The 26,056-nt window shown below is 42.2% G+C and overlaps 2 protein-coding genes across 5 annotated transcripts in view; one reads left to right on the top strand and one right to left on the bottom strand.

Moving 5' to 3' along the window:
* PCNP (PEST proteolytic signal containing nuclear protein) overlaps positions 1-3,741 on the top strand; it is a 10,030-nt gene extending 6,289 nt beyond the window's left edge. For both annotated transcript variants that reach the window (XM_025149296.2, NM_001006253.2), the window contains exons 3-5: positions 481-555; positions 1,039-1,094; positions 2,070-3,741. In XM_025149296.2, coding sequence (XP_025005064.1) covers positions 481-555; positions 1,039-1,094; positions 2,070-2,199 — 261 coding nt within the window. In that variant the 3' untranslated portion in view covers positions 2,200-3,741. The remainder of the gene's footprint in view (positions 1-480; positions 556-1,038; positions 1,095-2,069) is intronic.
* Positions 2,941-23,722, bottom strand: ZBTB11 (zinc finger and BTB domain containing 11). 3 transcript variants are annotated; one of them, XM_040698126.2, is made up of 11 exons: positions 23,135-23,722; positions 20,721-20,956; positions 19,867-20,098; positions 17,946-18,763; positions 13,945-14,124; positions 13,274-13,510; positions 12,295-12,439; positions 11,789-11,906; positions 11,332-11,490; positions 10,683-10,858; positions 2,941-4,491 (listed from the first exon to the last, which is right to left on the bottom strand). In XM_040698126.2, the coding sequence occupies exons 1-11, from the start codon at positions 23,442-23,444 to the stop codon at positions 4,331-4,333; spliced, it is 2,772 nt and encodes a 923-aa protein (XP_040554060.1). In that variant the 5' UTR covers positions 23,445-23,722; the 3' UTR covers positions 2,941-4,330. The 3 variants fall into 3 exon arrangements, with proteins under 3 accessions (XP_040554060.1, XP_040554058.1, NP_001376381.2); XM_040698124.2 differs by having other exon boundaries at positions 2,941-6,354; NM_001389452.2 differs by lacking the exon at positions 2,941-4,491 and adding an exon at positions 6,541-9,724.
* Positions 23,723-26,056: the final 2,334 nt, after the last annotated feature.

Below are 26,056 nucleotides of genomic sequence, written 5' to 3' on the forward strand. Positions count from 1 at the left end.
ATCTGTGAAAAAGCCAGAAAATAAACATATTCAACTTCCTGGCATTAATGAATAACGATACTCCAAAAGAATAGTGAAAACAGTAGTAAAATTCTTAATACAACAGCTTATTTGGGTTCTGATCTGATTGATCATGTCATGCACCTGTGGCTGTGTGTCCCTGCGGTGTGCTAGTGAGTTGAGATTTACTTGTGGGGAGCTGTAATCTGAGAAGGCTCAAGCAGCTTTTTGGAGAGTTTTTTTGCACAGATGAGCAGCCATTTGCCTCTTCATTAGAGAGAAACCTTCATGTGTTCTGATTCAAAACAATAACATACTTTTCCTCCTCATTGCCCCCGTCAGTTTCAGTGAAAATGTTTGGCTTTGCTTTACCATGTTATTTAAAATGCAAAGGGTAGGTTTTGGGGGTTGGCTTTTATTTATTTATTTATTTATTTGAGTTAGTGGATTTACTTTACTTGTGTATTTGGTCTCTTTCAGAAGCCTAAAGAGCCCGTTCCAACCCTTGCTCCAAAAACCCTTTCTGTAGCAGCGGCTTTCAATGAAGATGAAGATGTGAGTAATAAGCCGGTGATTAACGCAACTTAAAGTCCCATTGGTGCAGCTCAGATGTGGGAAGAGATAGCGAGTCATTTAATTTGCTTTATATAAGTGAGAGGGATTTTCAGCTTAGAAGCATCTCCTTATTTTCTGTTTAAGCGTGTGCAGTTCTGTAGTACTCTTCTTGTTCAAGAAATTGTTAAATATACTGATAACTTTCCCCTGAAAGCAACATATACATCATTTGAATTACTGATTGCTTTCTCTGGGCTTGATAAAGGGCAGGGAAAGAGATGTTGTGCTCCTTTTGGTTTCTTAAGTATTTCATTGTCGTGTTGCTGCTCCTTCTTGCACAGAGACGATCAGAGGAATTGTTTGGTTTTGTGTTTTCTTTTCAAAATCAGATTGCTTTCCTGTAGGGCTGCATTCCATAATTTAGCATTGAAATGTTCATAAGATAGTGGCCAGCCACACTCTGAACTCCTTTTTCCACTGTAGAGTGAACCAGAAGAAATGCCTCCAGAAGCTAAGATGCGTATGAAGAACATTGGAAGGTAGGTCAGCTGTGAACTGTGGTTTGAACAAGGGTGAGCATGGGAGAATATGAAGCTCAGGTCAGGTCTTGCAGATGGCTTACAGACACAGAAAGATGGAATAGGTTCAAAAAGCTTTTCTTCAGAAACAAGCACAGTTTAATACAGATCATGCGTTTCTGTTGTAGTTTAGGAGTAGTATACATACATTTGTATGTTGGATCTAATTGCTGCCTTCTTACTGAGGAAGAAATTTATTCTATGTTACGTACAAAGTAGTTTTCTTCTTGGAGATTAGTAGTCAAGAGTTGATTACTGTAAGTTTTTGTTTGCTGCTCAGTCTTAGATCTTTCTGGTTCCCCATTTTATACACTGACCTGAGGCACACAGTCTGCTCGGATTTTTAAACTCATACAAGAGAAGGATGAAGATGGTCTTCTGGAGAGACAAAAAAAAAGAAAGCCAGCTGGTTTATTTTTGAAATAAATACATATTGCTCGTTTGCTTGACACAGATTTGAGGCACATTAGGGTCAATCTTAAATAGAGGGAAGGCTTCACTTAAGCGAGAGATTAATCTTGAGCGTACGTATTTTAAAGATGTTCATCGTTATAGATTGCTTTTAAAGTCAGTCTCCTGACTTGACTTACTGCTAATGCAGGCTTACTGCTGCTCAGTGAATTTTTTCTCCAACAGTAGATTTGGATCCTCAACTTTTTTGCCTGTACCACAAATTCTTCACAGTTAGCAGCTGTTCCTTCCATTTCCATTCCTGCTGCTGCCCCATCTCACCTCGACGTACCACAGACAGATGAGTTTTTTTCACCGACTGCCAGTCACTGGTAGCTAGGACTCCTCACATAACTAAGATAAAGGAATGTGTGGTAGTTCCTGGCAGCAGCTTGGGCTTGAAATCGATTTTTTTCAGTGCCCCGTTGCACAAATTACTGTCATTTAAAGTGACGTTCTCAACTGATGCTGTTTTGCTTTTCACAGGGATACGCCAACCTCAGCAGGACCAAATTCCTTCAATAAAGGAAAGCATGGGTTTTCTGACAACCAGAAGCTATGGGAGCGAAATATAAAATCTCATCTTGGAAATATCCATGACCAAGAGAATAACTAAACAATGTGGATTGAGATTTGGGTGTCTGGGGGGAGGGGAGGGTGTAACATTAAAGGAACAGTCTCCTTTTTTAAGAATGGTGTAAGACTATCTTTGGAGCCACTTTTTTAAGATTTTGAGTGGTACACTAATAACTGAGTTTGAAATTAGAGGTAATTTATGTTTTGTATACAGATCTCAAGGCATTTGCTAATTTTGTAGTTCCATGTGATTAGTTTCAAAAGGTTACAGATAATAAAGAAATTGGAGTGGTACCTTTTTTAGATTATTATTATTTTTTTTTTCAGTGATGAATTAAGATGGAGGAAAAAGGTTACTGTCTCTTTAATCAGGTTAACATAGAGTGCTCTTGCATTCTTCTTTCTGGCTCCCTCTTCCTAACAGGAGAAGCAGTTGGCTCCTGGGAATACTGCTAAAGAGTGAGCATTGTCTTGTGCTAGAAGTGTTACTGGACTATTGATTTGAATAAGAACTTAAACAGGAAACGTTAAGAACCTGGATTTTTTTTTTCCCCCCTGCAGTTAACTTTTTGTTAAGTCTTTGCAAACTAGGAATTCTGTTGCTCTGAGTGGCTCTGGTAACTTAGCTCTAATTTTGTTTAAAACTTCATGTAGGATGTGTAACATTCTGTGGCCTGTTTCACCCTGAGGAAATGGGCCTCGTCTGTATATTAGATACAGTCTGTAAAGAATATTCACTACAAGGATAAATCAGTATTTTCAGTGTGCTCCTCTTAAGTCATTAGCCTTGAGTAGTGCTTGTTAGCATTTCCTTGTGAATTAAATAGAGACTAATATTAAATGCAGTAACGAGTGGTACACAGAGGCCACCGCCAAAAGGACAAGATAATGTACGTTAAGCTTCCCGTTTGGTCGAAATATTTTTCTTTACTATGCCTAGAAGGAATAAAAGCCACACCAAAAATCAATAACTCACTGCTTAAGTATGAAAAATCTTAAGATGCACTTTCCCTGTCTTGCCATGTAAAACAAGATGCCTCGATGCCTGTATGGACGCTATCTGGTTTCAAACAATCCTGGATTGCAGTCCTACTGCGTGTAGTATCAAGTAGAAATAAAACTTGTCCTCTTCCTGTCTGTCTGCCTCTTGCAGTAGCTTGGCAAAATAACGAAGTAACAGCTGCAACAACAACAAAAAAGCTTGGAGAAAACTTAAGGTTCTTTCTGGACTCCGATACCCGGTAGCGTCAACAGCTACTTTCATTTTAACCTGGAACTGATTGGGTATATTAATCGCTTTCGTCCTCTCTCAGAAGCCTTTCTTCATGCTCAATTTCAACCTGCAAGCGCGGAAAGGAAAGTGCATCTTCGGTTGTATTTTTTTATTTCATTTTAGGAAAGCTCTGACCACGTAGACTTTTGAGTTTGTATGTTCTAAAAAACTATTTTTTGTATTTTTGTATTGTACGTGTAATCTTTTTTTCTTTTGAAGTCTGATGCAGTTGAATACCTGTAACTATTTTCTTTAAAAGCCTTGTTATAAACGTAACATAAAAACGTATACATTATTTTTTTTCCCATAGCAGAAATCTTTGGTTTATTTCAAACAAACAAACGAAACAACAACGAATAACCCAACCTGGGTGTTATTGGAGCTTGGCAAGGCAAAATGAAGCGTTTGCATTTCACTTACTTACTACATATGGTTGTATTTGTCCAAAAGAAATCCTTGAAGACAGCAGGTATTATTAGTGAGTGGCTGTTTTATCTTGCTTCTTAGCAGTTACTGGATACATTCTTGGTCTCTTGTCTTAGGAGAAAGCGAAAGGGGATTTGGAGTAAGAGGGTGACAGCAAGACCTATTCCTTCTTAATTAACCCTGCTGTCTACCACGTCTTCCACCTCTTTGGCTGAAGCAGGTATTGATTTCAGCAGTTTCCTGGTACTTGTAGGCAGAGCAGCAGACTTGCTAGGATGTGGCTTTCATGGAAGTCAGATAGCGGTTTCATATTTGTCTGATTTACTTCCGTGGTCAGTGAATGTAATTGCAGTCTTTGTGAGAGACTGCAATAACTTCTAGATCTGAATTGAAGGTAAGCGGAGAATCCTGTCTCACTTGAAGTTCGAGTTCCTTCTCAGTGCCGTGTGGAAGAAAATCACATCTGGATTGCCTAAATCCACTTGGGACTGAATGTCTGACAAGCTTGATCTTGTAGTGACAAAGGTGTCTGTTGTCTGATGCAAGGAAGAACTGATCTGAGAAGTATGGCTGAGGAGAATGGTAGCTGGAACTTCGCTTGGAGTTCTGGGCTTCCTTTGCAATATTCATTGTCTGAATATAGTAATAATAAAGGGGAAAGCTGTATTTCAGGGATTGTTTGGTTTTTGGTAAGAATATTAAAGAATTCTAACATTAATGGTGAACTACCTGATTTAGCTGTCTTAAGTGTTTCAAAGGCATTTGCAGAGACTTGAGCTGCCCGGTATAGGGGGATGTGTTTGACTATCAGTAGTTGAAATGTGTTATCCACACAACTTACACTTTTAACTCAGAAGGCTTATGCTTGCTTAGCAGTAAAGCTTTACTTAGCACCTGAGAAGCTTGTAAAACATTTAAGACATAAGGTGAAGGCAGAAGTAATTATCCAGTAACCTTTTCCATGCCTGGACTGCATTTGAACCTGCTTTGTGGCTGGGTTGTTGGTGTATCCAAGCTCATTTAATGCTGATTATACAAAAGATAACGAATGTAGGCAGCTACTGGCAGCAGTTTGAAGCGTTGCTGGTGCAGCCCCTCACTCCCGATTTCATTCCTTTAAAAGCATAAGAAGTGTACTGTCCAGATTCAAAGAGCCTGCATTTAATCAGCAGAAGGAAGTACCAAGCTGCCTGTCTGGAAGGTAACAGATGATGCTCTTTTAACTTAGTGGGTTTCCTTCCTTGTAGTAGATTACTGAACTACGGCACTCACACAGCTTTGACAAAAGCAGATGTTATGTCATGGCGTCCTCACCCTGGCAGTAGCCACAGTTGCATTCAGGCCTGTTGCACTTTGTCTCTGCTAGGCTTCTGATTCATAGGGCACCTCCTTGTCAGAACTAATAGGGCTGTGCTGAGTTCTGTATGCTGGGAGTGGTTTTAACAAAACTTTCGTTGTGGAGAAGCTCAGAAACTTTTACCACCGAACAGAGGAATCAGACACTGTTCTTTAACTCTGATACATATTTACATTTTAAAAACTACACTGTGTTTACTTCGGAAAGCTACTTGGTAAATAACTTGGAGCCACTGCCTCGGGGTAGAGGTATGGATGTCAGTACAATTAGAAGCATGAGCTGTTACATTTTTACCTTGTGTATAACTTGTTAAATGTCTGTGAAGTTCCATTTCGAAGTTATGAGCCATAGGAGCCCAGCGGGGGATTTGGGCACCAAGTAAACCCTTAAAATCTAGAGTGCGTTCCTTCTGCAGTATAAGTAGATATGTGCCAGCTACCCATCAGGGGAGGTAGAGTAGGTAAGGGTGGCAGTGACTGCCACAGCTAGCAACTAGAATATAAACTGCCTGATGAGGTTGCGTACAGGGAGATCTTAAAAACCTTTGCTCATCTTTGACCTCCTTCTTAGATTTGGCTCTTTGCTTGGGTTTCATAGTGAAACAGATGCACAGATCAAACATTTGTGGTTCTGTAGTGAGAGTTCTGCTGAAACTTCAAGTCACGAGCCTACGTTAATACTTTCCTTGAAATACAAATATATTCATCTAAGGCAATGCAAGTCATAATAAAAATACAGTTCTCCTTTTTTTTCCCCTAGCTTTCCCTAATTTGTAATCATTATGTTTGAAGTGTTCGCTGATGCTTGGTAGGTGGTTATAAAATGGTAACTCGGCCTTTCCTTGTGTGTAAAAAACATGGTAGCTTTTGATATTCATAAACAAAACTACACGCTGGTGTTGCAGGCACAAAATAGAGCAGTACAGCATGAAGAGTAATAACGAAGCTAGCACATCTTAGGTAAGAAAAAAATAAAGCGTATCTTAAGTGCTTGTTTAGCAGTAGCTTGGGCAATGAAAGATGGGCTGCATGGGCAACATCTTCCTGTTCTCCGAGCCGTGATGCAGTCATAGCAGCTATGAAACACACTGAGGCTCTTCTGCTGGTGCAGGTTCCCATGAGCGTGGCTCTTGCTCATTGCTGTTGAAAACACATAGCGATGGTGACTATGCTGAAAAACATTTGGGAGCTGAAAATATGCTCTAGCAAAGTGTTACTGTGCTCTTTGCATTGTAGAGGCATTACTCTTAGAGGTACGTGGTAGAATACAGAGAAGGAATAAGTAACTCTCAAACCTTTCCACAGAAAAAAAAGGTTGCTTAAGAGTAATATCTGACAATACTGGATTTATTTAATGACAGAAACCGTACCTTTATACATCAAACACTAAATAAAAACAGTATAGTTTACAGATCGAATTATGTACAAGAATTTATTACTAGGAATATAAATGGATACATCTTAGGAGCTTTATTTAAAAAAAAAAAATCAACTTAAATAATATCAACTGCATTATCAGCAGTCTTCAAATAGGTCGTGGGAGAGTCTTAAATTAAGAGCTTAAGAAACCTAAAGAAAAACATAAGGCAGCTGCACAAACACAGGAACAGCAAAGCAGGCAGCGACAGCCCCTGCTAACTTCATGCCATTCTGAAAGGCACAGTGCGTCAGGAAGGGGACGTCACAGTGTTCAGCTTTGATGTTCCTGGCTGAGTTTTGCTTATGAAACAACTTGTCAGGTGGTTTTTCATCTGCTTTTTGTTTTTTAATGGCAAGCCATCGCATCAGTTAAAGCACTTCTACCGGCTCTGGAATTTCTGTTTTTACCATATATTGGGCAAATAAATTAATGCACCAAAGATTAAAGGATTAAACTGAGGTGCCAATAATATTCTTTGTAAGGTAACACACTAAATATACAAATAATGTTCTAGCATTATTTACAGCTATATTTCCTTGAAATTTCATCACTTAATACATAATTATTTGTCAGATACAAACAGTGGAGTAAGTAAGTTTGAAAGATTACCTAGCAGTCTACTCTTCTCCCATCATAATGGCAGTAAGAACTGTTAATTTACTTACGTCTTTATAATTTAAAGCAGGATGGCTATCTCAAGATCCCTTTACCATACAAAAATCGAAGTGTTAGAGCTAGCACTACTTCTTCCCCAAAGCATTCCTCTTAGTTTTACTCAGCTGGGTAGCCAGAAAAAAAGCCCACAATTGTAAAGGCTGCAGGATATATAAACGATGACATTACTTCTCTGCAGGATGACCTTCACCTCTGAAATGGTCATCCACAGATTAACACAAATCCAAGGCAGGAACTTCCTTAGACTACCTTAAGGAAAAGAAAAATGTCAACAACTGCTTATCTACATGCTTGTAAAATAGAAAAAAGATCAGTCTGTGCTGTAGCTTCGTATGCAGATGCTCATAGTTAAATGTGATGAAAGGTAGAAATATTAATTCAGATGGAGCGGTTACTTTATCATGGGTTTTGCAGTGCTTCTCAGTTGATGTGTTTCATGGATACGGAGATACACGCACGTACCTTCAGTTACCGAGTGCACCCTGCAGTGTTCCAGGCTTCCTTGGGTACACGGCTGCTGTCAAAGTTGGAAAGCATTTGACAATGCCAGAGAAACTAATTTAAAGAATACAGTTCTGACTGTTCCCATACGTCCCATTATCTCCAACCAGACACATTTTTTGTTTAAAAAGAACTGAAAAATGACAGAACCCCCACCTTGAGATGCATACAGTACATAGTACTAAATCACAGAGGTTCCAACTAGGGCTGAGCGTAGCTGTGAGTCAGGCTTTCTAGTATGAAAACCCAGTAAGAACGTTTCAATCCCTGTAGTAGAACACTGGGTCATTAGCTTGCCCTCGCATTTGTTACAGCAGCAGCAATAAAAGTCTCCAGAAGACATGAAGACCAATTTATTACATGATACTGAGATAATTCTCTACCCTGATACTGCTGTGTCCCCCATTTGGGAATTGTCAGAGCTCCTCCCCTCAGCAAGATACCCAATCAGGTCATAAGCAGCACAACTCCTTCAGTACAAACATACGCCCATTCTCAAATAAATGTGCCCTACATCCCTTTCACTTGCAACTTTCTGCATCAAATTTAACACAGAAACGTATCCATCGCTAAGTTACCTGCTTTGGATACAGGGAATAACACAGTTCCTTTCCACAGCTGAACATTATTAACCTAAATGTAGTCGTGCATAGAGGACGAGGTGTGAGCTCCTCACTTAAAAAATGAAAAGCAGTCCACTGTAGAGTAGCATCTCCAAAATGGGCTGTCCTGCTGTGAATCTGCATTCCTCATCTCAGAGTACCATACCTCAGACATCAGTGCAGCCCTGCCTGTTAGGTTTCTGTGGATGCCTTGGACCTGCTGCCCACTGACTTGGAATCTCAATAACTTCTGCAAAACTGGGATTCACTGATTGCAGATGTCACATCTGCCAAAAGACAAAAGCCTCACATTTTCTGTAAGTCACACAACAAAGCACAGCTGAATGAAGCGTTTCATCATTCCCTTGTTTTGGGCAAGAGCTGGAACCCGACTCTGGCAGTTTGCTCACAGACTTGATGAAATGCACATTGAACAGAAGTTATCAATTGCTATACGTTTCTAGGTTTTAGTGCAGCCTGTTTGCACATGCTTTTAAGTGTACAGCATGATACTCACCTGTAACACAGGAAACATTATTAGTCCAACTTGTTTTTTTAAACCAGATCAGTACAGACATCTTTGCCTTCAAAGCCTTGGCCTAAACTGAAGCATTTAAACTTTTTCCCTGTAGCACACAGTGCAATATTTCACAGCCAAGAAATTCAGGATAGGGGGGTTAACTGTTTGAGAACAGGTGTCACTGTAAGACTCAGATACCCAGCTAAAGCTTGGCTGTCCCATATGGTGAGACTTTGGCCCCCTTGCTGTCTCTTACGGGCTCTACTCACTCCGTCTCTGTAACGTGGGCTACTTCTACTTCTACAGTTTCCATGGCCTGAGTAACTTCAGCCATTTTCTGTCCTTGCTGCTGCGCAAGTACATAATTTACCACCTGCATGATGCTTTGGTCAGAAAGAGTGGAGACTGATGTACACTGTTCAGTAGTTGCAACTGCTTCGATTGCCTCAAGCGTGTCTCCAGTCACCACCACAGTCTCTATCTCCTCACCACCAACACTAATCTCAGTTTCTTGTTCCTGCATGTCTGCTGCTAAAATGCTGATGGCGTGCTCCACCTGCGTCCCCTGGTTATGAAACTGAAGAGTATCTTTTTCCAGCATGATTTTACAGGGTACGTAGTCCCTGTGAAACTTGGTCATATGCTTCCTTAGCGTCCGGGCATCGATGTAAGCTTCGTTGCACACCGGACAGACGTACGGTCGTTCTCCAGTATGCGTCCTCACGTGGCGCTTCAGGGAGCGTGCATCGGCCCAGGCGACCCCGCAAGTGAGACATTCAAACGGCTTCACACCTGTTCTCAAACGCAAAGCAAAGCAAAGCAGGCTCAGCCTTTGTAAAACAATGACAAATGACAGGGAGGACAGCAGTACAACAGAGCAGCAGAAATCAAAGCAGCACAACTTTGTCCGTACAAGACAAGGATCTTGCTTACCCCTTCGGTAATGCAGTATAATGCAAGGACCATACATGAAGATTTACCTTTCCACAAGTGCTCTTCACAAACCAGTGCTACTTCCCAAAAATTCCTTTTTAACACTCCTTTTCGTGCAGTTTCTTCCCTACTACATATGGCTTCTTAATTTAAAGGAGATACAATTGTTTTTAGCTGTGATGCTCTTTGGAAACGATGTTTTTACTTAAAAGAGTGTCACCTACATTCCCAGTCACACCTCATTTCTGTACATCTTTCTAAACACACCTCTCATCAAATCAGCACTTATTTGAGTTAGCTTCTAAGGCCACCTACAGCTTTCTTCTTCCTCCTTCACTGCGTATGTTGAAATGCTGCACGGGATGTGAAGCTTTTATAATCTTGTAATAAATCAGGAAGGTGACCGATTTCCAGTAGTTCTCTTTCTAAACTCAAGCCAACAGTTCTCTTGACTTTTAGAAATATTTTGTTAACTGCGTGCCCCTTCCGAAGCACCGCATACAAATCCTTGCCAGATACACTGCTTTTTATCATTTCCATAAGAAATAAAAAGTTCCTTCTCCATTAAAGCTTGAGAAAGACAAATGGATACTGTCCCCATGCCACTGTAGTTTTAGAAGGATCCCAACAGCTACTTCTGGGAATCACTGCAAGCAAGTTAACTAATTAGGACAAGCCTAAAACTAACTGACCAGTCTATAAGAACTTCTGCATGTCCAGCATCACAGGACAGAAAGATTCAATGAAAAGCCACAATAATCTCTTTGCAACAGTTTTAGGGGTTGGGGAATGTCCCGACTACCTGCTTTCTACACACCTTGATGATTGTTCATGTGCCTCCTATATTCCCGGAGCTGCGTGAATTTTCTTCCACAATGCTCACAGACTCGTTCCAAGTTTTGTTTTGCTCTTCCTTTCTTCCCATGCGTGGCTTTCTTCACATGTCTTCTGTACAAAGCCTTCTCATAAAACTCTTTACCGCATACATTACACCTAGAACATGTTAAATAAAACATCTGTCAGAATCATTATCCTGTGCATCTCTTATGTTGCTAGAACAAAAATTGTACTTTAATTAATGTAGGTAAAGTTTAATGGGAATGCTGCTTCATATGACAGGTAATTCCATAATTAAAAATACTATTAGGCTGTGAAAACCACATTTTCTCCTATTCACAGCCACAAAGCTTCCGCTTACCACTCTAGAGCAGCAAGATCATATACAAAGCATTTCTAAACTAATTACATTCATCCTCTTATGACTTCCCATGTATCAGTCCACCAGTATCGTGCCAGCAAATGACCAGTTTGACTACACTATTTGAAGTCATCCACCCATTCCCAAGAACTCAAGGCCCCATTACGGACAATCAATTAGCACTTTTACCACAGACTAGGCAGTTCATTGCTGACTCATTTAGGGCTGTATAATCTCATATATTTCAGTTAACTACATTTCCTCTTACCTATAAGGGTCTGTGACAGAGTGAGACTTTACATGCGAATACCAATCTTTCTTCCAACTGTAACACTTTCCACAGAACTGGCACTGAAATGGCTTCACATCTAAATGCTTATTCATATGCTGACGGAGATCCCTAGCTTCATAGAAACTCTTCTCACACCTGTAGAAGTAAAGGTTTTAGCATTCTGATGTAGTGTCATCAATATAGATACAACATTTGCTCAAAGTACTGTATGGTGTATGCAACAACGATACAAAACAATTGCGTGAGACTACACAACAGCTAAAAAACAAGCTTTTTCTCTCCAATGCATGCATTAACAAAAGCTTTAAATTATTCTTTTTAAATTATTATTATTTAGCACTTGACGAGTCTTACTGCAGGCAAATGAACGGCTGTGTTTCAAACAGGAACTGCCTTTAATCTTACTAAAATCCACCACCAGCGAACAACTTACTGAGTACACTGATAGCCACGAACTTCAGGCTTTGGCTGGTGTTTCTTTATGTGTTTACTGAGTCCCGATGCCCTATGGAAAGATTTTCCACAGATGGTGCAAAGATACTTGGATTCTCCTGACAAAAACAAAACCAAGCATGTTACAAAGACAATTCCATCTCTGGAATACTTTGTGAGAGCATTTTCTTCTTCTCCTGGAGTTTATCTGAAGGGATGAAGGCAGTGGTACAAAAAGATGATGATTTAATTACATGCGGATGGAATATTGGAAAGTGTTTTGTATGCACTAATGTAGCATACGGAGGAGGGAGTAACAACTCTAAATTACTCTCATTGCAAGTTTCTAAGCACAGAGTACAGCGTTACAGCTACTGATAAGTGAACTGTTTAAAAATAATCCCTCTTGCATAAAAGCAATCAGTGCTTGTTCTGAAGAGCAGTGTTAGAGTTCACCAGCATAAAAAAGCCATCCAAAGGAAAAGGCTCCTCTTCCTTCTCACTTACCAGTGTGAATGCTCATGTGTTCCTGAAGACTTCTTTTTGTGACAAAGGACTTCTCACACAAATCACACTTGAACTGTTTCTGTACTTCATGAAGAGCTAAGTGCATTTTTAATCCATGCTTATATGTAAAGGTCTTTCCACAAACCTAAAAAGAAATCCAGATCCAAAAACAAATACAACTCAATACTTAAAACACACCTGCTTTGAAAACCTGTTATCTTCAAACACAAAAAAACTCCTAGATTTCTCATAATTAGGATGACCAAGCTTGTGATATCTCGCACATAGCAAAACAAGTCTGTCAAAAACAAGAATGCTCAAGCAAATACATTTTCGAGACTGAGAATATTAACTTTCAAGATTCCAAATCTAGTTCATATATTCCATAGCTACTTCTCAGTCTTGGACTACAAGAAATATCATCAGGAGTGTTACAGTATTCTCTTCATTCTGTAATGACCTACATCAGAGGGCTGCATCACCTCTCCTAAGAGGAAAAGTTGAGGGAACTGGGCTTGGTTAGACAGGAGAAGAGAAGGCTCCAGGGAGACCTCACTGTGGCCTTCCAGTACTTGAAGGCAGTGTATAAACGGGAGGGGGAATGACTGTGAGGTTGGATAGTAATAGGACAAGGGAGAATGGTTTTAAACTGAGACAGGAGGTTTAGGTTAGATATTAGGAGGAAGTTTTTCACTCAGAGGGTGCTGACGCACTGAACAGGTTGCCCAAGGAGGTTGTGGATGCCCCATCCCTGGAGGCATTCAGGGCCAGGCTGGATGTGGCTCTGGGCAGCCTGGTCTGGTGGTTGGCGACCCTGCACATGGCAGGGGGTTGGAACTCGATGATCATTGTGGTCCTTTTCAACACAGGCCATTCTATGATTCTATAATTAACCTGTTTTTTAAAACAGAGGGTCAATACTAAAATATAGTAAAGACATTACTAAATTGATTACAGAATAAAATAATTTTCTCTTTACCTTGCAAGCATGTGGTTTTACACCAGTATGTTTGAGCATATGTATCCTGAGAGAATAGAGCTTAGGGAGAGTTCTCCCACATATATCACATATGAACTCCCGTTTAGTTCTTCCTTTCACTGAGGACACGCCTGTCTCTTCTACACCATCGGCTGCAGCATTCACCTCAGTCTTGCGTGTATGTCGGACAAGATGGGCTCGCAGGGAGGCACCATACTGGAATTCTTTTTTACACAACTGAGAAAAGAAACGTTACAAGCTAAATCAAGGATTTTCATAGTAATCTGACTAGGTAGAACTACAGCTTGACTCCAACAAACATTTTATCTCCTGTTAATTAAGTGTTGAATTTTATAGCTAACTGAAAAAGTGCTGATAGCTTCCCAATGAGGCTACAACTTGCAGGCTAATCTAAACATAGTTGCAGAGGTACTGCTATGGTAAGAAGGAAAACCCACCCCAGCACTATGAACAACAGCGTGCTCCCATGTCACGTGAAGCTATCAGGCAACGTGGCTGCACTGAATTTTACCTATTCAGATCAGGGCTCCATCTGTCTCTAAAATCTATGAGGAAAATAAAAGCATGTACTAAAAGAGACAAGAAAAATAATTATTAATGTTATTACTGAATGAATTTTAACAGCAAGGTTACAGACAAGAAAAACTTACTGGGCACTTGTAGTCTTTAGACCTTTCATGTTTCAGTGTGTGCATGATAAGTGCATAGCGTCGCTGGAACACCATTCCACACTCAGTGCATTTGTGCTGAGCTTCTACTTCATTGTTTTCTGTGGTCTCTCTTTTGGGCTGTTTCATTTTTTTCCCTCTCTGAACCAGCTTCATGGCAACCTACATCGGGAAAGCATAACCCGTGAGTGAACTTTATTACAATACACTTCATACTTCCTCTGAAAGTCAGCACTAAAGCTTATTTCTTTGTTACTGTAACATCAACCAATCTTGCTTAGTTTACTTAGCTACTGGAAAGTAATGCCCTTTCTGTCTACAGCTATTGTTGTTTTAAAACAGGATCATTTTTTCCCTACCATGATCTGATTATAACTGTCTCCACTTCAGAGACAACTAACCCTTCAGCCCTACGTAACCTAGCTTGGCTAAGTGCAAGCTAAGGGATACACAGAGAGGAACCACAAACGCTTCCCATCATAACCTCAGCCAAATGTTTCCAACTATTTCCTTAAATCCAACATCCCCTTTCAGGATTTATTTCAGAAGTCATCAGATTACAGTGAAAAAACGTGGCTTCAATCATTCTTACCAGCTAATGAGAAAAGAGTTACTCACAACCTGTACATAAACGTACAATATTTAAGCAAAGTTCCTTCCAGTTAAGGGTATCCTAACTTTTTTTGTTAGGCTGTATGGGTAGCTCTACTTTGAGCTGGTCATTTCATTTTCCTGCATATAAACTCGCTGCCGGGCTCTTGAAAATCCAAACTTCATAAGAAGAGGCTGAAATTTCTTGTATCAGCTATCTCCCCTTCACGTTTCTGAGAACAAGGCAAGGGGAAAAACGTACCCTGCGTCCCCATTTCTTCTCCTCATTCTCTCAACATATGAAATATAGCAGGTGAAACTCAACACAGGGATGTATTCAGTCTTATACATTTTGCTGCTGCTGCTCTGAAAACTTATAAAACCTGACCAAATTGCAAAGCCACACGAATCATTTTGTTCGGCAGATGATTAGTAAGAGCTTGGAGAATAATCCATTCATGAAAAGCAGGCTTGATCCCTGATATCTCCACGACAACTGCAATTATTATAATTCAAGACAGCTGTATTTTTTGCTGCAATTTTTCTGTCTTGTTATTCTTCCAGTATCAAAACGGGGACCTCAGGAAGGAGCGGTTCTTTCCTAATGCTCATGCAACATCCAGCACCACGTGGGGAGTTGAGACAAGCATGAGACAAAAATGCACAACTATGAAATCGATTATGAAAGCAGAAACCTATTCCTGACTCAGATTCTGAACTATTGTTTAAAACATTCCTCTGTCAAGGGCAGAAACTTCAAGCCTGTCAAGTAAGTTAAGCAGAGCTGCTTCTGAAGCTATCTTCAAGATAACCCCCCTCCAAAAACAGAACAAAACCGAAAGTCACAAATATAGCACTTGATGTATTTTGACTGTCCTACTTTCAGTACCTTGACTTTAACTTGTTAACCTGTTAATAGAGACTAATGTACTATCTGCTAGGATAACAATAACAGATTATACCTCTGAGCCTGGGACTGGTAGATCTACAATGGAAAAACTTCACAGAACGCTGGAAAGTATCGGTTATTTGTACAATGCAGTGAAGTGGAATGAATGAAGCAAAGCTTACTCATCAGGGGTGTGACGGAGAGGCTGCCAGAGCTTGTACATCCCACAGACGACTACCCGCTGCTGCCATTTCACATAAGCTAAGGGAATTGCAATTGGTACATCAGCCTCAATGGGAGCCCAACTTAAACGCCCATACACTAATGCATGGAGCATGGGGAACAAGCAGGAAGAGTTGCAGGCATGTGCGTGCCTACAGCGCTATGAGGTCATTGGCATCACTGAGATATGGTAGGACATCTCCCATGACTGGAATGTAGGAATAGCTGGGAAAAACTGGGAGAAGGAAGATCTGCTTGTGTAAGTGAAGATCAGAATTGAGACCATCTAAAGAACCTGAAGATGCACAAATTCATGGGACCTGATGAGATCCTTCCAAGGGTTCCGAGGGAACCGACAGATGAAGTTGCTAAGCTGCAATCCATCATATCTGAAAGGTCATGACAGTCTGGTGAAGTTTCCACAGACTGAAAAAGGGAAATATAACCCTCATTTTCAAGAAAAAAAAAAAAAAAAAGAAGATCCAGGGAACTACAGGCCAGACAGTCTCACCTCTGTGCCTGGCAAGATCATGGAGCAGATCCTTCTGAAGGCCTACTAAGGCACATGGAAAATAAAGACAGGGCAATTGTTGTTAACCAACATGGTTTCACCAAGGGAAAGTCATGCCTGACAAACTCAGTGGCTTTTTATGATGGACTTACAGCATCAGTGGATAAAGGAAGGGCATGATGATGACTGATGTCATCTACCTGGACTTGTGTAAAGTGTTTGACACTGCCCCACACAACATCCTGGTCACCAAATTGGAAAAAAAAAATGGATTTGATGGATGGACCACTCACTAGATAAAGAATTGGCTGGATGGTCACACTCAGAGTTGCAGTCAATGGCTCAATGTCCAAGTGGAGACTGGTGACAAGTGCCATTCCTCAGGGACTGGTGCTGGGACCGGTGTTATTCAACATCTTTGTAGGCAACATGCACAGTGGGATCAAGTGCACCTTCAGCAAGTTTGCAGGCAACACCAAGCTGAGTGGTGCAGCTGACACGCTAGAGGGAAGGGACTCCATCCAGATGAACCTGGACAGGCTTGAAAGGTGGGCCCATGCCAATCTCATGAAGTTCAACAAGGCCAAGTGCAAGGTCCTGCACGTGGGTTGGGGCAATCCCAAGCAAAGATACAGGCTGGGCAGGGAATGGCTTGAAAGCAGCCCTGAGAAGGATTTGGGGGGGTCAGCTGATGAAAGACTCAACATGAGCTGGTTAGGGTTAGGTGACCTTACAGCAGCCTTCCAGTACCTGAAGGGGGCCTACAGGAAACCTGGGGAGGGACTTTTTATAAGGGCAGGCAGCAATAGGATGAGGGGAAATGGTTTGAAGCTGGAAGAGGGTAGATTTAGACTAGATATTAGGAAGAAATTCTTTACTGTGAGGGTGGTGAGACACTGGAACAGGTTGCCCAGAGAGGCTGTGGATGCCCCCTCCCTGGAAGCATTCAAGGCCAGCCTGGATGGGTCTCTGAGCAACCTGGCCTAGAGGGAGGTGTCCCAGCCTATAGCAGGGGGTTGGAACTAGGTGATCTTAAAGGTCTCTTCCAACCGAAACCACTCTATGATTCTAGGATACTCTCTCGCAAGAACAAACAACAGAAAACCCTAACACTCACTGAGATCAATGTCACGTATCCACGTACACCAAGACAGGAAAGGCTCCTGAATGGGACAGAATAAGACCTCTATTTCATAAAAAGAAAAAAAATATATATTCAACTAGTAAGCATTTGCTGTGTTTCAGTGCTTGCTTATTAATAATCAGTGCTTTTTTCATTAAATTAAATATCCCAATCTGAAGGTAGCAGGGCTGGATCATTGTGACTTATGACTGTCTTAAGATCTACCTAGTATGTGAGTCTTAACAGATGTAGGGCCTGACTTCAGTAATGGATCTATATATCTACATGTTTGTCTATCACTGACATATACACGTGCCAGCTAAGAACTAAATTCCCAGGTCATTAAGACTTATTAGGGAGTAGTTACATCTTCTGTCCAATTGTGAGAAGCTATGAGAGGGATACTCAAGCTAGGCTAAGAATAGCATGCATTCTAAAAACCTCCAATCTGTAAACAATTTTGATACTTCCACCCCCAACAATGGTCACATCTTAGAAGTTACTTTGGTTTGCAGTAATGTTGATTTCTCAAAAAAAAAAGAAAACACTTAAAACATTTGCCAGTGCTTGGAAATGAGATACAGCCTTTTCAAATTGGTTTGGAAACACAGGACTACCAGCACCAACAGGCCTAAACAGAAGAATACCTGCTGTATTGCAGATTTAGGATTTGTCTTTCTGTTCTGCAGTTTCTTCTCGATTCCTTTATGCAATCTGATGTATCCACCTTCACTAACAGACCGCTGCCGAAGCTTACTCTTGTAAGTGTCATCCTGGCTGGAAGCCAAGCTTTCCGGTGGCGAAGCTGAAAGGCTCTGTTCTCTACTTTGCCTGCCATGCTTTTCCTTGAGCATTTCTGAGGAGTCTTCAGAAATAGTCTCTGCACTTACTTTACAGTTTTCGTTTTCATCTGTCTCCTTTTCCAATGGACTTTCTGTATTCATGGCTTCCACAACCGATGGCTCAGGCTGCCTGGCAGACGTGGGGCTATTTGAAATGCTCTCTACCGTTTTGACACCATTTTCAATTGCTTCAGACTGCTCCACAGGCTTTGGAAGATCATCAGCAGAGGCCTCCACAGGCCCTGGGGGCAGGATGCCAGGCTGGGGTTCTCCTTTCTCCTCTGGCTCAAGAGAGGAAGGAGCTCCATTCACAGTTGCTGTCACTTCACTGGCCGTCAGCTCTACTGGCAGAGGTTGCTCAGCACCGTCCACAGGAGGCATCTGAACTGCAGTTTGCTCTGCTAGATTTCGCGTTGATTCTACTGTTTGAATATCTCCCTTTTGGTACACTGTAATCTGTTTCTCTTCCATTTGTTTGTGCACATTCTCACAGATTTCAAGAACCTCTGACATGAGGAGATGCCGGGCAAGCATGGCCAGTTCTGCCATACTACAGAAGTCAAAAGTTAGTTCTGAAGTATAAGCAAATTCCAACAGTGGAAGGAAACTTGACTTGCAAAACCCTACCAAGAACAAAACAGAAGATTAGAGCAAACACTGATGACCCCCTAGTTACACCAAAATACCCCATGATAGATACGACAGTTCACCTTTGATATGGTTAAGTTTGAAATTTAGAGTGAAACAGACCCACATGAAGCCCCTCTACTCCAACCAAAGTCACCATCACTTACACAAAAACATCCTCCTTATACATTTTGTTCATAGTTAAACTCAGACAACTTTTTCAATAAGTGAGTAGAACAGAAGTAGTTTCACAATAAAATCCTTAAGGTGATTGTTTGAATATCTTTGAAGCAATTAATCCTAATTTAACCCAAGTCTTTCTCGACTGCTACATTCAGAAAGTACTTAAGAGTTAAGTTACAATTGATGCTGCAGAAAAATAAGGCTAAGAAGTGGCCAGTGGGGGAAAAAAAAAAGATATACAAGAGCTTACAAGGAAGCATTTGATATAATTTCCCACAGTTCAATAAATCACACATCTAGTATGTGGGGAACCTTCTGGACCATTATATTTGTTCATTCATGTCTATTGTTCATGCAAAGACAGAGACGGTTAAGAAACTACCAGGAAAGGAATGGAACACGTGCAACTTCTGTACAATGTTCTTCATCACTACAAAGCTATTTTTTGAGCATTTATTTTTAGACCATCTCCCATCTTCAAAGAAACAGAAGGTTTGAGAAAGAAGCAAAAAATACGGGTAGTGATGTTTTCCAGACATGAGGCAATTTAGTATTTGCTTCTCAATTTGTCGAGAAGCCAGTGAACATCCCTTCTTCATGTCTTCTAACATTTAATGTCTGGGCCTAACGTAAGAAGAAAATGCATGTAAACAAGCTAAAAAAAAAAGAAACCAAAGACTCTCAGAAATTAGGAGATGGAATTCCACTGTCAATTCAATATGGGAGATCAGATATGCAAAACCAGAGCAGTCACTTAAACATTAAATGCATGCAAAATACATAGAGATTAAGAGAAGAAAAAAAAAGCAAGATAAAGTATTTCGCTGTCTTGAACACTCAAAAGAGACTAAAGCAAATACTGTACACCTTACTTGAGATATAACAATTTCTATCTTTGAAACCCACAACAATTCACCTGACAGATCCACTACAGCTTCATGACTAGTGACAGCTCCCTTCTCAATGAAGAGCTCTCGGAAGTACTCGCTGTTGGCTGCCAAGACAGATTTGTGAGCTTTGTACTCCTCTCCTTCAATCAGCAGAGTCACATCACAGAACTGATTGGAAAGCCTCTGCTGATTCAGTTGGTTTAAGACTGACAGACAATGTTTGGAAGATGACTGCTTCACAAGGCCCTTACTGTCAACCTGCCACAAACAACATTATGAGAACTTCATTACATTTAGACTATGCCATTCTTTAAGCATTCATACTGAAACACAATTATTTGCTGCAACCACAAAAGCAGTTCAAGACTATATAATCTTACTACCATTCTTTCTTTAGATGTGCCAAAATCTCACCCTCCCTCCAAACAGTTAAAACAAACAGGAAACATGGGAACACATATCCAATCAGTTCCTTTACTGTATTTTTCAAGGCTGCAACATGAAAGTGCTTCTAGATTCAGAACCCTTCACACACGTGAACCCCTGGTTACCATCATCAAAAATCTTATATATAAATATAGCGTAGTTTATTAAGTAACAGATACAAATATCATGAGAATCTTATATGGAATACTTCACTTACACTTCTGCAGTTCATTTTCCCTCAAGTCTCACATGCATATACAGAAATTGGAGTTATTTTATTTTCCAAAGGCCACCAACTATCACTGGCTTCGCATCATATAATATACCAGTCACCTGCTTCCATATACTGAATATCTTTGCCAAATTATATGTCATCTTATCATTACCAGATTATCATAGCAACGGGAATGCATTAACATCTTAAATACGTTCAGACGTAAACAACGGTACTTACGAACACAAGCTCATGTTTTGCTATTGGCTTCTTCTTCACAGGCTTTGGGGATGCAGCTGGGATTGATGCCGCATTACTCACTTCATCATCTGTTTCATTACTGTCTTCATGAGATTTTACATCCAGTCCAAGCTCTTCCAGCATTTCTGAAGGATCTGACAGAGATCGAGAACGATCTAGCTTTTCCTGGCACTTGCTGCATTCTTTAATGTAATCTTTAACCTGCTTAAGAATACCTAAGGAAAATTAACAGAACTTAATTAGGTTTCTAATCTTCATTCAATTCACCTTAAAAACATAATTAAATATGTGATTAGCAAAGCTATATGAAATGATTATTTAAGAAAAAAGAAGTCAGTTCTCTATGCTTTCCCTTTTTTACCAGTTCTGTCTATCACACTATTGTATGATTTTTAAGCTAGGAAAAATATTTCAATTTACACACTCATTATAAGAATCCCAAGACACTGAAAGCTGTAAATGGATCCTGCAATTAGCTCCATACAAATGCATCTCCCTTTGTCCTTACTAAAGAGGACAAGAATTAAAAAGCTTACGTAAAGGCTCTTGCAAAACTGGGACCAACTGAATTATAGGCAATGACACTGGTATGTATAATTAACACTGATTTAAATTAGCTGCTTGGAATCTGGAAGTTTAAAGAACCTCTTTTTCTCTACTGTACTTTATGAGATGTAACTAAGTAATTTTGGATGCTCAACAGTTCCTAAGCTCAGCATCTTTGAGACACAAAGGTGTTCTGAGAGTACAGTCTTGAACCCAAATCCATTTTTTTTTTCCCACAAAGTCAGCATAAAGGCCTATAGAACCCATTCCTTTATGCTTCAAAATCTACCACATCTCAGAATCTTGGCTGACGCTGTGTTAGACTCACACTGCTCATGCTACTGTGGAACACGCCATGTTCCATCATTAGATATGCATCCCTGTTAAGGACTGGCAAAATACAAACCTCAAGCAACCCAAGGCATGAAACCACAGGACATTTGTGCCCATTTCAGACATGGTTTATGTTTTGTTGATTCCAGCTAAAATCTGGGCAGGACATGAGGTCTCCTGTCTGCAGATCCCACTTCTAATACCATTCTTGACCCCTGGGCCACATTCCAGCCCATTGGTTCCCAACTACAGTCCCAATAGGTCGGCATCAACCTAGGAATGATGAATGAATGGAAGCTGCTGTCCCCTAACACCGGGAGAGGATCATCCTAGCAGGGAAAGCACTATCTTCACAGAGACAAGAAATAAAATGCATTAATTCAAAGCCAGGTGTGAATTTTAGCATTCTCATTATAAAAGAAATAAAAAAGATGGGTTATGCAAATAAAGCTACCTAATAAAATTAAAAGATACAGAATGTCCTACTCTGACAAACAGAAGATAAAGTGAGGTTCAATAAGAATACATCGATGGATGGATGCCAAGGATAACAGCAGATGCCCTAACAGTCTGATGGTGGGCAGACAACGAGAACCTACAGGAAGGCAAGGAGACCATCCTCCAGAATGCATCTATCAACTCGGAGACTCCAAATCCTTTTTCACATCAAAGACCTTCAACTCAACAAGGTCTGGACTGGAAGGGCTGCAGCTAGAGCATGAAGCCTACAGATTAAGACAGAAAACTAAAGCTGCAAGGGCAGATGTTAGGGAAAAATTGTTTATTCAGTGTGGTGAGGCACTGGTACAGGTTGCCCACAGAAACTGTGGATGCCCCATCCCTGGAACTATTCAAAGCCCAGATGGATGGGACACTGGGCCCTGATCTGGTGAGTGGCAGCCTTGCCCACAACTTAAGATCCTTAAGGTCTCTTTCGATCTAAGCCATTCTGTGATTCTATTTGCTTACTGACGGCTGAAAAAAAGCAGAACGAGAGAAGCAGGATGAACAGAAAGCAGGCCCTGGGCAACTGAGAAGCTGGAGATTCGTTTAATGGATACCTCAAATTGCAGGTAGAACACCAGCTCTATAGGGAACACAGATCCCAAGCTATTGGCTCAGCTGCAAGAAAGCTATGACTGGGAACTACCGACGTTCGAGCAGCACTGTTTCTAACTGCTGTGACATCACCCCGCTCCCAGCTGGGGGTTAGCTCTGAGTGTGCAGCTCCTCACTGGAAGGAAACAGGCAAATATAACAGCAAGTGCAACAGCCACACTCAACAGCGGTGCTGCTGGTGCACCTAGGACGGCGAGGCCGGCACCCTACAGACTGACCTAAGGCCACAGACCACGCAGCGGAGCCTTCAGAAGCACCAAGCAGGAGCCCTCTCACGCCACATCGCCCTCTCAAGGGCAGTCTCCCTTTCAAGGGACTGCCCCCCAGCGTCCCCGGGGCGAGGAGCACGGCAACGCGCGGCAGCGCCGTCCCCGCGGGTGCCCCCCCGCGCTCACCTCGCCACCAGTATTTCTGAGAGAGCCCCTGCCAGGTCTGCAGGCGGGTGCGGTGCGCGCCGTCGGGCGCCAGGTGGGCGGCGCGGATGAGGCGGGCGCGGCGCTCGGCCTGCAGCACCACCTCGAGCTCGGCGAAGCGCTGCTGGTCCCGCTGCCGCCGCTGGTAGTAGAGGGTCCCGCCGCGCACCACGTAGCAGGCGGCCGCTTTGCGGATCTTCCGCTTGGCGTTGCCCTCCGTGCCCGGCGCGTAGGGTTCCCGCTCGTTGGTGAGGTAGCGGAGGATGGCCAGGTAGCTCTCCTCGCTGGACATGGCGAGACGAGGGCGCGCGGGGCCGGGCTCCCGCTCCCGGGGCCGGCCGTGTGCGGTGGGCCCCGGGAGAGGGGTGCCGGGGGGCCGCGGGGATCCGCGTGTGGCGGGGCGGGTGCCGGCCGCCGCCGGGCGCAGCGAGGGGGAGGGGGACGGACAGGCGGCGGGAGCCGGGCCTGAGGGGGAACTGGAGTTTCGCGGCCAGCAGCGGCGGGAGGGAGGGAGAAGCTCGGGCAGCAGCAGCAACGGAAAGACAAAATGGCTGCTGCACAAGAGGAAGTGGCGTCAGCGGCCCGCGCGCCGCGGCGGGGGCGGGTGAGCGTGCGCAGGGAAGGGATAGAAAGAATGGGGCCTCCATCTTAGAGCCGGGCACGGCGCGGGCCGGGCGGAAGGCTGGCGGCGGCCATCTTAGGTGTGGGCGAAGCCTTTCGGGGCTGGAGCGGCCCAGGCTGGGACTTCTGAACGCGTGCTTCGGTACCCTGGCCAAGCACTTGGTTATCCGCCGGGCGGTACGGGGTTGGTAGAAGTGCCTCAGAGGCGGCCGGAGATCTGAGTACCAGGTGTGGGGTGAGGCTGGGTACAGCCCTGAGCGACCTGATGCCATCGGGGTTGGACCAGGTGACCTCTAGAGGCCCTTTTCGGTTTAAGTTAAATATTCCACTGGTCTACTAAAAAAAAAAATAAGCATTCCATTTGTAGTGATAAATATTTAATAGAGGATCGATTCAGTTGCATTAGGTAACCGCAATGACTTTAATTTATGAGTTTCTTTGTTAAATGCATTGCATTCTACCTGTGCTTGAGCTGAATAACGTGCAGTTGACTACAGCCTGCCTTGTTCATTAGCATCGTATCTCACAGAAGGAGTAACCTGATGGGCTGTTCTTCCTTACCCAGTCTCGCTGTATCAGTCAGAGCTCATAAATAAACAGCAACAAACAGTAATCTTATAGCATTCTCACGCTTCACTACGGTAACCTCAAGCATCCAAAGCCTGCAGACTTGACAGGCACGTATGCAGCGTGCAAGCAAGACCAAAAGACAAGTGATAAAATGAAGTTTTTATAGTTATTGCTAGCAGAAGTAATTTTCAGTAGTGTATATAGTTTTAAATTCTCCTCCCTGTTAAGTTCCTGGCTTCTTCACTTTAAAAAGTTTGATGCTAGTTTAAAAAGAGCCTTCAACTGAGTTCTAAATGAGAGTAGCTCCTACGCTCATATAGCAGAAAGCACTACTATTAGGAAGATTCTGTTACAAATTCCACTAACGCAATCTATCAGACTGGACCTATTGTATAAAGGTTGCAAGCTTGATGTGACTGACAGGAGGTTGTAACAAGGTGGGGGTCAGCCTCTTTTCACAGGTAACTAGTGATAGGACTAGAGATAATAGCCTGAAGTTGCACCATGGAAGGTTCACATTGGCTAATAGGAAAAAATTGTCCTCAGGAAGAGTAGTCAAGCACTGGTAGAAGCTGCACAGGGAAGTGGTCAAGTCACTGTCCTTGGAGACATTCAAGAACCATGTAGATGTGACACTTAGGTTTAGTGAGCGTGACAGTGATGGCTGTCAGAACTGGTGGTCTTAGAGGTCCTTGAAGATTCTATGTAGCATCAATAAATGGAGAATCAATCCAGAAGATGAAGTTCATTTTCTGCTATACTTCTAGTAAGTTAAAAAAACACTGCTTTCCTGAAGCTATTACTACCCAAAGCTAAGGGGAAGTTTGGGCATGCTGGCTACAAGGCATAAGTACTGAACTAGAGAGCTGTGTACCTTACATAAAGGATTTAGGTACCCATTCTGCCTGGAAGCGTGAGAGAATTACTAAGGGATCCCACGTCTGTCTTGTTTATTGTGAGTCTAAATGAGCTTGAAGTAAACGTATACCAACAGCTCTATTTTCATACACTGGTTTAGGTAAGAAGGTTATGCTTTCTTTTGCCTGTCTTTTCTGACCAATGTATCTGTAGAATCCCTTCTTATCATTTTCCATATCCCTCGCCAAGTTTCATTCCATCTGCACCTTGGCTTTCCTGGTCCCATCTCTGCACATCTGTACAGCATCCCTATATTCTTCCTAGGCCACCCTTTCCCCACTTCCACAGCCTATATTTTTCCTTCTTATCCATCAGTTTGGCCAGCAGCTCCTTGCTCAGCCATGCCAGTTTTCTGACTTTTCTGCTTAATTTCTTGTTGATGGATGGATAGCTTTTGTGCTCAAAGAAAGGCATCCTTAAAGAGCTGCCAGCTCTGTTCTGGTTCTTTGTCTCTAAGGACAGTTTCCCAGGGTAACCTCATCCAGTAATTACTCAAATAGCTTGAAGTTCACTAGCCTGAAATTCAGGATTCCGACTCCATTCTTTTGCTAGGCCCACATTCCTTGAGATCATGAACTGAACCAGGGCATAACTGCTACAGCCCAGGCTACCACTGATCTTAACCTCTTGTAACGACCTCCTCTGCACTGGTGAACACCAGGTCTAAGTAGCACTCCCCCTCTCACTTGTCTATCCAGTAGCTGGATCACAAAGTTATCATCAACAGACTCCAGCAGTCTCCTGGATTGCTTGCAGCTCATGGCATTGTTTTCCCAGAAGATATCTGAGTAGTCG

Source organism: Gallus gallus, chromosome 1, assembly GCF_016699485.2.
Source record: "Gallus gallus isolate bGalGal1 chromosome 1, bGalGal1.mat.broiler.GRCg7b, whole genome shotgun sequence".
In the NCBI taxonomy this organism is placed as follows: domain Eukaryota; kingdom Metazoa; phylum Chordata; class Aves; order Galliformes; family Phasianidae; genus Gallus; species Gallus gallus.